The 17,620-nt window shown below is 39.3% G+C and overlaps 3 protein-coding genes across 6 annotated transcripts in view; all 3 read left to right on the top strand.

Annotated features, from left to right (window-relative positions):
• The window catches only part of LOC140823018 (methionine S-methyltransferase-like), a 156,420-nt gene that overhangs the window by 73,700 nt on the left and 65,100 nt on the right, over positions 1-17,620 (top strand). For 2 of the 3 annotated variants that reach the window (XR_012116099.1, XR_012116098.1), the window contains exons 3-4: positions 1,522-1,609; positions 1,860-2,028. The gene's annotated coding sequence lies outside the window, so the exon portion shown is untranslated. Of the gene's footprint in view, positions 1-1,521; positions 1,610-1,859; positions 2,029-17,620 lie in introns of those variants that run through there. The other variant, XR_012116100.1, reaches the window with a different exon arrangement.
• On the top strand, positions 458-1,141 carry LOC140824191 (uncharacterized). Its single transcript, XM_073185787.1, has 2 exons — positions 458-659; positions 807-1,141. Exons 1-2 carry the CDS (start codon positions 458-460, stop codon positions 1,139-1,141), a joined length of 537 nt encoding a protein of 178 aa, XP_073041888.1.
• LOC140823016 (protein DEHYDRATION-INDUCED 19 homolog 4-like) lies at positions 2,611-5,508 on the top strand. 2 transcript variants are annotated; one of them, XR_012116097.1, is made up of 5 exons: positions 2,611-2,843; positions 2,925-3,103; positions 3,672-3,749; positions 3,903-4,159; positions 4,891-5,508. XR_012116097.1 is itself a non-coding variant. In XM_073184065.1 (4 exons), the coding sequence occupies exons 1-4, from the start codon at positions 2,795-2,797 to the stop codon at positions 4,068-4,070; spliced, it is 474 nt and encodes a 157-aa protein (XP_073040166.1). In that variant the 5' UTR covers positions 2,611-2,794; the 3' UTR covers positions 4,071-5,508. The 2 variants fall into 2 exon arrangements, 1 of the variants encoding a protein (XP_073040166.1); XM_073184065.1 differs by having other exon boundaries at positions 3,903-5,508.

The raw sequence follows: 17,620 nt of genomic DNA, 5'->3' as shown, positions 1-17,620 counted from the left end.
AAGGAGTGAGTGGCTCCTGAGTCTATCAATGCGGTTGTGGATAGTCTCTTAATAAAAATGTTTCCTGAGATGCGTTAGCACAACACAAAACGAACTTATATCCTCAAAATTACTAACATAAGCCTTAAGCATAGAAGAGCCCAATATCTCAAGTTACTCAAAAATAATACTAGCACACTAATAATCTCAAGCAAAAATCCACATGCAAGGCAAACTATTACGGAACGTTGGTAGGAAAGTTTACCGGTCAGTAGTGTAGTGTCTGGGTTCGCCTCCTGAGCATGCATGGCGAAAACTCTCCCTTGAGTCGGCTGCTTCCACTGCGGGCACTCCTTCAGCATGTGATCCGTAGCTCCACACTTGAAGCACTTTCCTGATCCATACAAGCACTGTCCCGGGTGTTGACGGTTGCATTTAGGACACACGGGGAAGGCAACGGGCTTCTGATTTTCCTAATATGCTAAATCATGTTAACGATGAAAACTATATGGTTGATAGAGCAATCATCACACCAAAAAATGTTGATGTGGACAATATTAATCAAATGCTGATTCTCAAGTTTCCTGGAGAGGAAAAAGAATATACCTCCTGGGATAGTGTAGAAGACGACAATCACAACCTTTTTCAAGAAGAATTTTTGAATTCCCTTAATCCAAGTGGTTTGCCACCGCATAAAATCAAATTGAAAATAGGAAGTCCGGTCATGCTCTTGTGAAATGTTGCGCCTGAACTTGGTCTATGCAATGGAACAAGATTAATATGTCGCGTTCTTGGTAGGAATTTTATAGATGCTGAGATCATAACAGGTCCTCACAAGGGTACCAGATTCTTTCTACATAGAATGCCCTTGAAAAGTGAAGATAATTCTGGATTACCATTTGAGTTGACACGTCGACAGTTTCCCATAAGGCTTAGTTTTGCTTTGATAATAAACAAAGCACAAGGTCAAACAATCCCAAATATTGGCATATTTTTGCGTAACCATGTGTTCAGCCACGGTCAACTATATGTGGCACTTTCGAGAGGAGTCTCACAAGATTCTACAAAAATTTTGGTAAAAGACTGGAATTTAGAGCGTCAAAGTGGTGTATTCACAAGAAACGTGGTTTTCAAGGAGGTATTGCTGCCTAATAGAGAATGACAAAGTGAAAGTAAGTAAACTCTCTTTATTGTAAATTTTTTTAAATACATTATGTACAAATATTTACAATAATCGTTAAATACATGATATATGTTTCAATGTTAGAATTTGGGGGATGCTAAAAAATTCAATTTATCTCTATCCATGTTTTCTATCCATGCTTTTATCTCTATCTATGTTTATCTATTTCCCATCCTCTATCTTATCTATCCCAAATAACCATTTTTGGCATGGTTATTACAATCTCTATATTTATTGAATCAATTTTAAAAAGTACTTGGTTAGTGTCTAATGGACAAACAAATTATTTATGATTTTCTATTTGTTGGTTTAAGTTTAATTTTTTTGATGGTTTTAACTTTTTGTTTTTTTCTCAAAAGCTGAATGATACTGGTTGCAAACAAGTTATTTGTAGAAGTGACATACTCAATTCAATGGATCAGATCTACTCGCCCCCATCTTCATCTGGTTTGTTTTTAACATTAAATCAGTTCATCATCTATGATTTATATTATGTTGCTTTATATCTTTTAAACTTGAAATTATTGAAGATATATGTGTAAATGTTGGATTTATGTTACGAAACTAAGCTTATTATAATATTCTCCACTATTATAAAATAGCAAATTAGAGATGTCTATATATATCAGGGCACAATATAAAAATTACTCGAGATGCTCATGTTTGCTGGCCACTCATTAGTATGTTTACACTACAGAGAAGCTAAATTAATAGAAGTTGCAAAGAAGAAGAGGAAGAAATTGATGGCAAGTACTGCGTGCTTCATGATAGTAAACAAAAATGATATCCCCATTTACGAATCTGAGGTTGGTACAGTTCCCAAATTGTGATTCTTTTCAATACCCCATCAATTTTGGATTTGTGCAAACAAATAGACCCAAAATTTCAGTAATTGTTGGATCCCACAAGTGAATTACATTTTGAGAAAAGAAACATAACCCTACCTATATTCAAAATAAAAAGTAATATTTTTTCATAGATGACCCAAATAAGAGATCCGTCTCACAAAATAAAATCCGTGAGACCGTTTCACACAAGTTTTTGTCAAAAAAAAGTCAAGGTGGGTCGTGCTTTATTAGGCTTACGCTTTTAACTGGAATCCGAGTCTGGGAAGGATCCAAATAATTGACCCAATCCAATATTTCCTTTTTTACGATTCATTATAGTATACTAGTTACTCTACACACGCGTTGCGTGTGTGTACAATTTTTTTTATCATTATCGATGGAATAAAGTGAAAATTGACAAATTATGGAGGGACTAAATTGATATTTGAATGATTGAAATAAAAATAAAAGTGTGTGTTGAAATAAAAAAACAAAAAAACAAAAGTGTAATATTACTATAACTCTAAGGGTAAAACTGGAAAAAAAAGATGGTGTCCTCTTTGGCAGTTTTTATAAGGTGCTCAGCCTTAATAAATAGTATAGATATAGATATATAATAATAAAACTTCCAAATTCCACTGGCCAACTCCTGCCGTCCTCTCTCTCTCTCTGCATATCAACGGAGAAGGGGCGAAATACTGTCTTCGAAAACCCTATTTTTTTTCCCTTGGTTTAAAATCGTTTCTTGGGTCTGTTTTATTTTTCTTGCAGAGTTTTGATCGGAATAACATTATCAAATTGATCCATGGGCGATCGGTTTTTCGGGGGTTCCTCTTATTCCAATCGCTGCGCGGGTTAGTGGATAAATTTCGGATGTGGTCCATCTTTTTCGGTCTTTCTTGATTTTACTAATTTGATTGTTGTTTGATTGATAGATGATTACAATGAGGGGGGAGAGGAAACGGAGGGGGAGTACGAGGACGAAGAAGTCAACTACATCGATAACGGGGAGAAATCGGAGGAATTGGCTTGCCCATTTTGTGTCGAGGATTTTGATGTCCTCGGATTGTGCTGCCACATTGATGCCGACCATCGTCTTGAGGTTAAACCCGGGGTAATTCAAAGGTTTTTTTTTGGTTTGTTTGTTGAATTTATGTTGGAATTATTTCAGTTGTATTTAGTAAAGACAGGATAGTGGCCTAAAAGCGGTGATGTTGATAATATTTTATAGATAATAATGGCTAGTTGTTTATTCATGAAATAAGCCAGAAATCCTTTTTGTTTTACGGAACTTGGAAGTTTTGAATTCAAATTGTTCAAATTTTATGGTGTAAGCATAGGTTAAGAGAGGATGCAAGGGGGAGGCATGTAGCGGTATTTTTTAATTATGTTCCAATTGATTGCAACAAATCGCATGGTGGGGAAAAGGTTAAAGAAAAGGAGAGACGCATTCCTTTAATATTTACTAGTGTTAGAGTATAGTTTCTGCATTTTCAAGAGATTGGTAGTTTAGTTTGATTGATATGTTGCTTGATGGGCAGCAGATGAAAGTTTGAGTCCAAAGATGTGATGACTTTTTTCGAAATGTCACGGAAATGTTTCTAATTCTGCAGCTGGCTACTTTTATGCTTAAGTTTGTTTGAACTGTATGTTTTCCATTATGACCAGATTTCTGTTCGCAGATTTGTCCTTTTTGTGCTACAAGGGTGGGAATAAACATGGCTTCGCACGTAATCACGCAGCATGAGAGTATTTTAAAAATATCCTTTGAATTATTCACACTCTAATTTGATATTATTTGTGGTGAGATTTCCTGTCTGTGTTGTCGTATTGTTTATTTACACTCAAAACAGTTGATATTGAAACTCTGATTATGTTGTCTTCTGGTGTTTACTTTAACTTCAAATTTTTACGCCCTCTGCAACAAGAAGAACTGTAGTTCTCGCTCCAGATCAACAATTTTTTTATTCAGAAAAGAGCTGCAGGAGAGGCATTTACGAAGCATTAAGGAGTCCTCTTTAGTTGATTCTTCTAAGGCAGCAGCTGATTTCATGCTTTTGTCATTTGTGAACAGTCCATAACCTGCTTACAGACCTAGAACCATTGAATCTGCTTCCTTAACTGAGGCAAGCTCATCAAGGCAAAGTTCAAGTGTTGATTCTTTGGAGAGGTAAGGAAAATATGACTCTTTTTTCCCTGATTCTATTAACCAACATTTAACTGGCTTGCTGCATTTTGTTCCCCTTAAAATTGAATTATGGACAATTCTCCTTTTACTCGCGCTTGTGAGTTATGGGCATCCTCATTGTGAATATAACCAGTCACATGTGAGCTGGTAACTAAGTAAATGTGTCACAGTTTCAAATGTTATGTAGTTAGTCATAACACCGTGCTGTGTTTATATGTTTCAATCACATGGAGACAGTTTACGGCGACTGGATTGATGTTACTAGATTGGCATGTTTTCTATTTATGCTGTTGTTTTAGTAAATGGTTCTGTAGCATCACTCGGTTGTGTGCCACTGCCATCAACGCGTGTTCGAGTTTGTTACAAAAGTATTTCTTCATTAAAACTTAATTGTCGTGGTATACGTGGTGCATCTCAGGTTATGATTCACTTCCCTCTTCGAGATATTTAAGAATGTAGCTTGGTTTATGTGAAAAACTGTAATTTAGTCCATTCTAACTATCCATTTTGAAATATTTGATGAAATAGAAAACATGTGTCTTTATTGTAATCCTGAATTTGGTTCATCCGGCATTAGTTATCTATACATGTGTCTTTGTTGTAATCCCGACTTTGGTTTCGTCCTGCATAGGTTATTTCTACATGAGTGTCTTTGTTGTAATCCTGAATCCTGTTTGTGTAAAGATGTTAATTCGTTGATCTAATATTGTTAGAGCTGTAACATTTTTATAAGTAAAAGTATACCCAAAAAGACTCAGAAGATATGGAGATGGAAAGGGTTTCGACAAATTTACTCTATGGGGGAAGAAGGTATTGGCGGACGAAGGGGTACATGCGGCTGAATTCCCATTCCCGACGGAAGAGAAAGATGAGAATGCGAGTGCTGAAGCTTGGTTCTGGTGCTGCCGATGGATCTACCAGCTGCTTGAGATTCTGGAGGATCAAGCTGAGGCCGCCGGTGGAGCTGAAACTCCGCTTCTCGCCTAAGAAATTTATACTCCGGATGCGAGACGCTTATGTGGATATGATGCTGAGAATCGCTAGCACGCGGATGATAGGGAGCGGGTTCGGAAGATTGCCGATTAAGGAGTACGACGAAGGGATGATAGCGATGATGTACAGATCCATTGTGGCGGCGCAAGGGCAGTTGGTGCCTCCCAGATGCGGCTGTGGATCGCAGAGGGTTATAATCTTGATCGAATCTGCGACTATTTCCAAGTTATTTTCTGTAATTTTTATGAATTTGTACCAATGCAAAATGATTTCACATGTTAGAAAAAAATGATTCATTATGGTTATTATACTCGTTAAACATCGAGCACTTCAAGCCATATGGTGAATTCAATTTCTTTTCATTCATGGAAGTTTTGGAAAACTAAGCATATGGAGTTTAAGCATAAACATCATAGAAAATACTATCTAATATTCAAAAGAAATTTATATACTAATAAAATAAGAGATTATAATGTTATATATATGTATATATATATGTGTGTGTGTACACACACACACACACACACACACACATGAGTGAAACTTTCGTTTGGCCGAAATAATACTAAGTTTGTATAAGCTTTCACAAAAACATGGTCGCCCACTGCGAACTCTAAGTCTCTTCTTCTCTGATCTGCATAGCTTTTCTGTCGACTTTGAGCAGTCCTCATCCGATCACGGATCTTGACTACTACATCTGCAGCCTGCTGAACAATTTCTGGACCCAACTCTGCTATCTCTCCTACTTCATCCCAATGAACAGGAGATCTACACTTACGGCCATACAATGCTTCATACGGAGCCATACCTATAGACGACTGGAAACTGTTGTTATAGGTGAACTCTACCAATGGCAAGTTCGACTCCCAACTCCCAGAGAAATCAATGACGCAAGCACGGAGAAGATCCTCTAAGATCTGAATAACTCGCTCTGACTGTCCATCTGTCTGCGGATGAAAAGCTGTGCTAAACAGCAACTTCGTACCCAAAGTCGAATGCAAACTCTTCCAAAAAGAGGAAGTAAATCTGGGATTTCAGTCAGATACGATCGAAACTGGAATACCATGAAGTCGGACTATCTCCCGGTTATACAACTCTGCATACTGAACCATAGTGAAAGTCGTCTTAATAGGCAAGAAGTGCGCTGATTTGGTAAGACGATCTACAATCACCCAAATAGCTTTCGATCCCCTGGCTGACTTCGGCAATCCGGTCACAAAATCCATGGTAATGTTCTCCCACTTCCACTCGGGAATAGGAAGAGGCTTGAGCAAACCTGCTGGTCTCTGATGTTCGGCCTTCACTAACTGGCAAGTCAGACACTCAGATACAAATCGCCTGATGTCTTTCTTCATACCAGGCCACCAATACAACAACTGCAGATCTTTGTACATCTTCGTACTCCCAGGGTGAATAGAGTACGGGGACATGTGGGCCTCTGATAGAATATCTGCTCGGATAGAACCACTGCTAGGAACCCACATCCTGTCTCGGTATCTCACAATACCGTCACTGACTGTATACAAGACACTGACCTTGGCTTCATCTCTCTTCTTCCACTGTGCCAATTGCTCATCTGCTGACTGACCGCTGCGAATACGGTCAAGAAGAGAGGACTGAATCGTCAAGGTAGATAGATGAGGAACTCTACCTCGAGGATAAGTCTTGTAATAGCCTAGCCCGGTGTACGGTACGGTTTAAGTTTCGTATGTTATTGGGTTATTTGATTTAGATGTTAAGAGTTGTGTTTATGGGTCATAGTATGGTTGGTTATCTTTATTTTTGTGGCCTTGTTGATGCTCATTGATGGTGGTTTTTTTGTATCAGCGTTTCGGTTCGATTTTAGTTGCATTAGATTTTGTCTTGGCCGAGAGGGGACCGCACCCGCGCTCATGGTAGCCACCGCACCCGCGGTCTTGTGCTTCAGAATTTGTTGTTGTTCCCGTAGCTTCACCGCACCCGCGGTGATGGCACCGCACCCGCTGTATGTTAAGGACCGCACCCGTGGTCGACAATTCCAGATTTTTGGATGGGAGGCCGTGAGCTTAGCGCACCCGCGGTAAGGATAGCAGCGCACTTGCGATCGCGCACAGCAAAAGCGTGTTTCGAGATTTTAAGTGATATATTGGATGAGTTGGCTTCATTTCCCTCACTTCTTTCCCCTCTTTTTCGATATTTCTCTCCTTGGAGCTAGGGTTTTCTCATTTTCTTTGATTTCCTACCTTTGATTCTTGGATCTTGGGGGATTGTTGTGTTGAGATCTAAGTTCTTCTTGGTTCTAGGAAGCTAAGGTAAGCTTTTGTGTTGTTTATTCTTGGTTTTGGGGGAGATGTGATATGGGTTTGGTGGATGTGTTGGTTTTATGGATTAATTGACATGGGTTTTTGATTATTGAAATGTTGATGGTGTTATTTATGGTTTATTGTTGTAGGATTTCAACCAAGAGTTTAGAACCAAGGTTTCAAGTGGTTGTAAGTGGAATTTCATTCTTGTGCTCACATGATACTATATGTATTGTTTTTCAATAGTTTTAATGTGTTATTCCCTTCATTTGATTCATGTTTATGTATTGATACATTTGTTATGTATATTGGAGGCATTTTATGTCTCAATTATTGAAAAGGGAATACAAGAGTAAAGAGTTTACAAAGTGTTTGTTTTAATGTCAAAGAGAGAATTCAAATGGATTTATGGATTGATAGATTACATAGTCAGAGATTGCATGCAATTAGTTGATCAACGACCATAAGCTTATATCCCTCAGAGTTGTCGATTTATATCGATAGGATATAGGTACAGAGACAGAGATACTATATAGATATCAATCCAATACAGAGAAAAGAGAAATATCATCTTATTGTTATTCTATGCTTTATTATCCACATTTCAGAGTTGATGGTATTTATGTTTTTAAAGCTATGATTTTCAGAGTATGCTATGTCTATTGCTACGTAAGAGTTCCACTTGCTGAGTTTTATACTCATTTCAGTTTATTCATGTGATGCAGATAAGAGCGACGGGACAGGACGTTGATTGTGGGCCGGAGTCATATGCATATAGAGAAGGAAGGAAGAAGATATTTTGTTGGCATTTTGAGCATGATCATAGGAATGATATTTTGTATTTTTTTTATTTCATTTAAATGATCATGTATTTATTTTGGATATAAATATTTTATGGAAATGTATTTTGAATCCTTCCTCTCTTCAAGTAAAAATTTTAAATTCTGCTGTATTTTATTTAAATCGGGTCAGAGGTGTCACATTTAGTGGTATCAGAGCACCGTTCTTCGGACCAATGCATATGACTTCGTCTACTTTCAACTGTCTGGGTATGTCTTCTTCTACATCTATTCATTGTTATCTATTGATTTGTATTTTGTGATCACGTTGTAGAGTATGCCTCCTAAGAGGAAAGCCGTAGAGGGTGATGATAGTTCTTCCTCTAGAGTTGTCGATGAGTTCGGCAAGTTGTTGAAAGAGCAAGCCAAGGTCCATAGTGAGCAGATCCAGCAGTTGCTTCGTATGCAAGGTGCAGGCCAAGGCAGAGGTCAAGTGAGAGGCCAAGTAGTTCAAGCAGTTGGTACCGATGGCATCTTTACTGCTTTCAAGAGGATGGATCCGCCAGAATTTGCAGGTAGCACTGATCCGTTAGTGGCCGTAGAGTGGATCAAGGCACTCGAGGCTATCTTTGATCATCTCAACTACGAAGACAAGGACAGAATCAGTTGTGCAGTGTTCATGTTAGTCAAGGCTGCACGTATTTGGTGGAATGCGACCAAGGTTAGTGTTGATCTACCGGCTTTGAAGTGGCAAGAGTTCACCGATCTTTTCTATAATAAGTATTTCCCAGATGCACTTCGAGCTAGGAAGGTGACTGAGTTCTTGGAGCTTCGTCAGGGAGGCATGAATGTTGATGAGTACATTCTCAAATTCGAGGAGGGTTGTCTGTTTGCCCCGTATATTGCTTCCAACGACAAGGACAAAGGTGCTCATTTCATTCGAGGCCTTAGAGCAGAGATCCGGAGGGATATCAACATGTCGAAGGCTGTGACATTCAAGGAGATTGTGTCTAAGGCGTTGTTGGCTGAACAAGATGAGAAGGACATTGCCAGGGAAAGACAAGCGAGACAGCAGGCCATTGCTCAGAGAGGCCAGGGTTCAAGTCAAAGAGGAAAGGATCGTTTCAAGGGGAAAGGCAAGATAGAGCCGAGTCCTAAACCACCGGCAGTCCCATCTGATCCCGAGAAGCCTTTGTGTCCCAAATGCAGTCGTCATCATCGGGGAGAGTGCAGATTTGGCACTCATACTTGTTATCGTTGTGGCACTGCAGGCCATATTGCCAAAGACTGTCCGAGAGGAGCGAGTAAAGAGAAGGTTCAGGGTCGCATCTTTACCATGACGAAGGAAGGTATAAATCATGATTCTTCTGTGATCTCTAGCACTATTTTAATTCAGGCAGAGTAGCTACGACGTTGATTGATACAGGTGCTACTCATTCTTTTATGTCTGAATTATTTTTGAGATCTTTGGGTATAGTTCCTTCTGTTCTTCCCCTCCAGTTCAATGTTGTTTTGCTTTCGGGAGATGTATTGTGCCCGACATCTATTGTGTATGTGTGCTCTGTTCAAATTGATGAGCGAGTGGTTTTTGCCGACTTGATTGTTATCCCAATGGTTGCATTTGATATTATTCTTGGCATGGATTGGCTATCGAACTATCGTGCAGTGATTGATTGTGTTGCTAAGACGGTGACATTTGCAGATGATGGCAATAGGGAAGGTTTGCTCGCCAGTGCAGGTACTTCCCTGGTCCTTCCTTTTATTTCGTGTCTTGAGGCTAAGAAGTTGTTGTTTAGAGGATGTGATGGGTTCTTGGCTTCTATTGTGGATGTGGATAAAATTGTGAAGTTGAATATTGATGATATTGATGTTGTGAGAGATTTCTCTGATGTTTTTGAGGATGATGTTCCGGGTTTACCGCCGGACAGAGATGTGGAGTTTGTGATTGATCTAGTTCCAGGTACGGTTTCTATTTCCAAGGCTCCGTATAGAATGGCCCCTACAGAGATGAAGGAGTTGAAGACGCAGTTGCAGGATCTTTTGGATAAAGGTTTCATTCGGCCGCGTTCTTCGCCTTGGGGAGCTCCGGTTCTTTTCGTCAAGAAGAAAGATGGGTCGTTGCGTCTTTGCATTGATTACAGAGAGCTCAATAAAGTGACTATCAAGAATAAGTATCCGTTGCCACGGATAGATGACTTGTTTGATCAACTGCAAGGGGCTAGAGTGTTCTCAAAGATTGATCTGCGATCTGGCTATTATCAGTTGAAGGTTAGGGAGTCTGATATCCCTAAGACAGCGTTCCGGACCAGGTACGGTTATTATGAATTTCTTGTGATGTCTTTTGGCCTGACCAATGCTCCTCCAGTCTTCATGGATCTAATGAACCGTGTGTTCAAGCCGTATTTGGATAGCTTCGTCATTGTTTTCATCGACGACATCTTGATCTATTCCAAGACCAGAGAGCTTCACTCAGAACACCTCAGAGTTGTTCTTCAGTTGTTGAGAGAAAAGAGGCTGTATGATAAGTTGAAGAAGTGTGTGTTAGAGTAGGTGCCCGTCGAGCCAAGTGTTGGCCGAGTGTTCACAATGAAACTCTATGTATAAGCAATCTTTATTTTAATAATATTTGAAATTATTATTTTGGCAAATCTTTATCTGTATACCCATGCTAGTTGCATAGATAAAGCCCTTGAATATACAAATAGTAGAAAGAATATGAGATGCTCATATGATGAGTATCATGAAACTCATATTTGTAATACTGTATATTCTAAACGGTTCCTAGTCGATTCAGCCGCCACTAAGAAGGATATAGGCCGCTCGAGTTAGAGACTAGTATCTGCGATGTGAGTACCATGTTTCATTGGTAGGGGACATTGTGATGTCCGAACATGCAGATAGGTGCTCCTTGTAGAGTGCACTGAACAACCCTCCATAAAAGGACTTTCCAAGTGGTTCTCACTTATCGAGTGGAAATGTCCTGGTTTATGGTTGTACAGAATTAGTCCTTATGACCCGGGACAACATTGAGACTCTATGTGCTAGAATTACACTTTGACTTGTTTACCGACTCTCATGGGGTCATCAGGTGGCAAGGTTGGGTGTTCTGTCGAAACACATAGGAGTCGATGCATTGTAGTTGGGGATTCACCGCTTACCTTCGGGTATGGATATCCTATGTGTTATCATGTGTATGTAGGTTGAAATCTCTGGCCAGAGTATGGTTGTAATTATGAAAGGGGTTTCATAGATTACACCATTGATGCAACTACGACATGACACATAGTATCGATTCATTGACAACTCTCGATAAACCAATGGTTGTCGAATCGATCGGGATATATGAGTTGAAGGGACCGTACTGTACGCTAACTATAATTGAATGGTTCTTGCAGGCACTATCATTTGATACCTAGGGAATCACGTAAGCGATGCTGCTAGGCGTTTAACGTGATTGGTTGGGTACTATCAGACTTGAGTTCTGACGTTCTTACTATCAAGGAGTTGATAAGTAAGAATGGAGCAATTGGGGTATGCTCATATAAGGACATGTTTAGTCCGAATCACATGGAGATGTGAACCCACGGCTAGTTGTATCAATGAACCATTGAGGGCCACACAAGTGCTAGCTTTGTAAATCCCGATGAGAAGTAAAAATAGTTCAATGTGTTGAACGGCTTATAAAGGAGTTTATAAGCGTAAGGAAAATTAGAAGTATGACTTCTATAAAGGAGAAAATAGTTCAATGTGTTGAACGACTTATAAATGAGTTTATAAGTGTAAAGAAAAATAGAAGTATGACTTCTATGAGAGAAATATATATTTTAATTTATGGAAGTGTTCCAAGATTAAAATTTGGCCAAGTGAATAATGTATTTGAAAATTGTGATTTTCATAAACATTATTATTATGGACTAAATTAAATTAATTCAAGTGTTGAATTAATTTAACACTAGTGGGCCTAGTAAAGTCCAAATAATTTTTAATTAATTCAATTGTTGGATTAATTAAATAACAATGGGCCTTGTAGAGCCCAATTGGAAATAATTATTTAACTAGTGGGCTTGAGTAAAATCAAGTAAAGTCTAGTTGGGCTCAAAATGTTTGAGACAATTATAAAGTCCATGGGCCTTGCAAAAGTTGCAAGCCCACTAGGGTTTGCATGCTTGGGAGGTGAAGGGGTTTTGAATACTTTTGATTAAAATAATGCATGGCATGCAATTTTGAATCTAGCTTTTTGCAACCCCAAGACCCAACTTCACTCTCTCATTCTTACATGTTGGCCGAAATTTTCACACACATTTTCTCTCAATTTTCTTCTCTCTTTTGCTCTTCAAGTGTTGGAGAATAAAAGTCTTCTCTTTGAAAAATCCTCTTAATTTTCTAGTGCAAATTAAGAGGGGATTTACCTAGTTGGTGGTAGGCCTTATTTTGATGCAAAGGAGGAGGAGCTTGTAGATTTTTTCATCCTTTGAAGAGCTTTGTTGTTTACAACAAAGTTGGTGCCATACATCAACCTCAAGAGGTTGATAGGTAATCTTTCTAACATCCTATGTATGGTGTTATTTCATAAATATTGCACATAACCTAGGGTGGCCGAAAATTCATGCTAAATTTTAAAATTTTTGACTTCCGTTGCGCTTCCGGCCACCGTAAGCGGTCCGCTTTCAAGTGGTATCCGAGCTATGGTTACGGTTTTTGTGTAATATTTACGTAATATTATGTTGAGATCGATTTCTAACCGCTTGAGAAATATTTTTGCATGATATACATCAAGGCCGAAAATTTTACAAAAAAAAAAAAAAAAAATTTCGGGCATCAACATATCTCGGGCTGCCCGAGAATTTCGGGCAGCGAATGGGGCAGCCCGGAAAAATTCCAGATTTTAAAATAAAAAAAATAAAATATTTTTTGGTAGCCGGAATCCGGCGACGGAGCTCCGGCGACGGCGATGACGACTAGAGTTTCCAAAAGTGTTTTGGTGAATCTTAGTGTCATGGGCCTTGAGATGTTGGGCCATTGGATGACCAACATAATTTGTGAAATTTAAATGGGCCAAAATATTTTAGGTGTAAAATGGTTTTTGGGCCCTTAAGTTTAAATTTACAAATTGTTGCACATATTTTCTCATAAAATAAATAATTGAAGTTGGACTTTAATTATTTATAGTAAATTGTGATTTACAAGAAATTCGATTATAAATAAATTAATTTGAAAGTAGACAAAGGTGTTTGTATACTTTGTTAATTTAATTTATAATTGTGGTGGTTAGTGATTGGATCAAGATATATAATATTGGATCAATTAATTATAGTGATAATTAATTGATGGTGTATGATATGTGATATTATGCATGAAGGATGATCAAAAGCCCAAGCCCAATTTGCTAGGTGTATGCTAGGATATTTGTGTTGTATGATTGTAATAATTATCAATTTCAAGTGGGCTTGGTTTATGGCCCGTTCCCACCCCCCATGAGATGTATCCCTATGTGCCATGGATATTTAATTGTAAATATTAGAATAGGTGAAGATCAAGATTGGAAGATGGTGGCCTTGGTGATTATGAAGATCGAAGACATGTAATATTGGATGCTAATGTAATAATTTAGTTGCATTGCATCCCGTGCATTTACCCTAGGATTGGACCTAGGCCCGTGTTTGGCTCACACGGGCCATTAGAGTTGGGGCAATTGATCATCCTTGTATTGTTTTCTATTTATAATATATGCATGATATGTTATAAATAATGAGTATGTGCGTTATTATTATGATAATAGCAAAGTTGCATGAATCCGGCAAACATACGATCAAACATGGCGAGCTTTTAAAATAAAATTAATGATGAGACCTTTCAAAACTAAAAACCCTCATTTTGAATAAGATTCAAAATTAATATCAAGCCCGAAAAGGGGAATTATAAAATTGGTTATAATTTCCTTGTCTTCCATCGACAATAGGTGCATGATGAACGCTACCCGTACTCGGGGCTCGGCTCATATTATTGGGGGGGCCTTGGGTGCCGGAAAGCTGTGAAATCCATTGACATGGTGATGTGAACTACGTGGAACTCCCATGACTTCGGCTCAGATAATTGAGGGAACTCATGGCGACCGTCCATTAAGGTTCAACATCGATGGGTAAGGCTTGACACGTAAAGATGAACGACGTCTATAATGGGTCCTAATCAAACGTGAGACAAAAGTTTACGTTAAGGGTTGCATTGTGATGCAATTGGGAAACTACCTTTTAGGAATTGTGATTGGCAGTATAATCGGGATCATAATTCGCTAATTGGACCTTACGTACCTACTGAGGAAAGGAGTTTCCCGTTTTCACTAGAGGGTAGTGAAAGATGTCAAAACAGTGGGAGTAAATATTTATAAAGTTAAAGTCCATACTTTATATCTTACCAAATATTTTAAATAGTCATCAACATTTATCTGTTTTACTTTTCAGTACAAATCGACAATGTCTTCGATGCGCAATTCGATATCTGTAATACTCGACAAACACATATTAACTGGACCTAATTACCTCACTTGGCTAAGAAATTTGAAAATAGTCTTGAATTCGGAAAGGGTAACATATACACTGACTCAGTCGCCCCCTGTTGAGGCTCCGACTGACTGCACTCCTGAGGAATTGCAGGCTTACAAGGAATGGTGTGACCATGACTTGATAGCAAGGTGTTATATGCTGACTTCTATGAATGATGAGCTGCAGAGGCGTTTTGAGGGTGCAAAGAGTGCTGCTGACATTCATTTGCACCTCAAGGAGCTCTTTGGAGAGCAAACACGTCCTCTTAGGCATGCTACCGTCAAGGAGCTGATCACTTTGCGCATGCGAGAGGGGACCTCGGTCCATGAGCATGGCCTAAAGGTGATCGGGCTCGTGGACAAGCTCGTTGGCATGGATCTGATCCTGCCTTCGGAGTTGACCACCGACTTGTTGCTGTTATCGCTGCCTAGCTCATTTGATCCTTTTGTGGTGAATTTCAACATGAACAAGATGGAACCGACCCTTGAGGAGTTGGTGAACATGCTTGTTACGTTTGAATCCACCATCAAGAAAGAGAAGTTGGTTCTTTATGTGGGTTCTTCATCTGGTACGAAGATTGATCCACATGGGAAGGGAAAGAAGAGTTCTTTCCAACGTCCCGAAAAGAACGTGCCCTTGTTGAGGCAATCTCCGAACCCTGTTGAGGCAGCCAGACCAGTTAAGGCTGACAAGACTAATGATGTATATCATCACTGCAAGAAGCCTGGACATTGGAGGCGTAATTGCAAAGAATATCTTGCCCAGAAGTGTTCTGGAAACGGTATGTACTAACTTTAAGTAAACATTTTAATTAACTCTACTTCTTGGGTATTAGATACCGGTTGTGACTCACATCTCTGTAATGGGTTACAGGTGATGGGAAGAAGTAGGAAGCTTAAGGAAGGTGTGACCTTCTTGAGGATGAGCAATGGAGCAAGAGTTGCTGCCAAGGCTATTAAGGATGTTTACTTATTGTTGAACAATGACTTTAAGTTAATTTTAAGAGATGTTTTGTTTGTACCTGTTTGGTGTAAAACATTGTTTCCATTTCTATTGTGATAAAAATGGATATTCTTGTTTATTTAGCAAAGGTGTTTGCAACATTTACAAGAATGAATGTTTAATTGGTGCTTGAGAACTTGAAAACGATCTCTATAACTTAAAAGTAAAAGATATTCTACTAAATGTCCATTCAAAGGCAGATACCATATGAGATATGGATGGGTAAGCCTCCCAAAATATTCTTATCTTAGAATATGGGGAGCCCTGCTTATGTGAAGCAGGTAAGTGGGAGATAAATTGGATTGTTGATCCATTTTATGTTACTTTGTGGGATATCCAAGGAATTGAGTTGGATATTATTTCTATCATCCCCAAGTAACAAAGGTGTTTGTTTCTAGGAATGCAACCTTTTTGGAAAGGGATTTTCTATTGGATAGAAAAAGGCAGATGATAGAACTCGAAGAGGTTCGAGAGAAACCCACAATTATAGAACCCACACCCGATGAGCCAAGAGAGGAGATACAAGCTCCTAGCAGATACGAGAAAGTCTCGAGACCACCTATGAGGTATGGTCAGCTTCTTGAAGAAGGCCATGATGAGCCTAACCATGGATGTGATCCAAGGACCTTCAAGGAAGCGTTATCTGATGCCGATTCATCCAAGTGGCTTGAAGCAATGGAATCTGAGTTGAATTCCATGCATTCGAACCAAGTGTAGGATCTTGTGGATCCAACTGAGGGAACTGTTCCCATAGGGACTTGGGGCGGATGGGAAGGTATTGACCTTCAAGGCGCGATTGGTGGCAAAAGGATGTACTCAAAGACAAGGAGTTGACTTTGAGGAAACCTTTTCCCAGTCGCAATGTTCAAGTCCATAAGGATTTTGCTAGCCATAGCTGCATGGTATGACTATGAGATATGGCAGATGGATGTTAAGACAGTCTTTCTTAATGGGGATTTTAAGAAAGTGATTTACATGTCTCAACCTGAATGGTTTACATCTATCGGAAGTGAGCATATCGTATGCAAACTTCAAAGATCTATTTATGATCTAAAGCAGGCATCAAGGAGTTGGAACCTTAGATTCGATAGTACAATCAAAGAGTTTGATTTACTAAGAATCATGAGGAACCCTGTGTGTGTAAGAAGGTCAGTGGGAGTGTTGTGACATTCCTGGTGCTTTATGTTGATGACATTCTACTCATTGAGAATGATGTAGGAATGTTGCAATCAACTAAGATATGGTTAACGAGTAAGTTCTCGATGCAGGACTTGGGTGAAGCATCTTTTGTATTGGGATACAGATCTATAGAGATAGATCGAAAAGATGGCTTGGTCTCACCCAGTCCACATACATTGATACCATCGTGAAGCGGTTCTCGATGGATGAGTCCAAGAGAGGACATCTACCAATGTGTCATGGCGTGTCCCTATCCAAGTCTGTCTCCCAAGACAGATGCAGAGATAGTGGCGATGACACGCATTCCGTATGCTTCGGCAATTGGTAACATCATGTATGAGATGATATCTACACGTCCTGACGTGGCGTTTGCACTATGTGTAGTGAAAGGATATCAATCGAACCCTGGTCTTCCACACCTGAAAGCTGTGAAAGACATCCTCAAGTAGTTGAGAAGGACCAATAAGTTGTTCTTGGTCTATGGGGTAGAGAACTGAAATTGGAAGGCTATACCGACACTAGCTTCCAAAGCGATATCGATAACTCGAAGTCAACCTCTAGTTTTGTATTCATGCTCAACGGTGCTGCTGTCTCTTGGAAGAGTTCCAAGCAAGACAATACTACGGATTCCAGCACAGAGGCCGAATACATTGCTGCATCAGATGCAGC

Source organism: Primulina eburnea, chromosome 2 (genome assembly GCF_022965805.1).
Source record: "Primulina eburnea isolate SZY01 chromosome 2, ASM2296580v1, whole genome shotgun sequence".
Lineage (NCBI taxonomy): Eukaryota > Viridiplantae > Streptophyta > Magnoliopsida > Lamiales > Gesneriaceae > Primulina > Primulina eburnea.
Note: the sequence above shows the minus strand (reverse complement) of the source record. Positions and strands in the feature narration are given on the sequence as shown.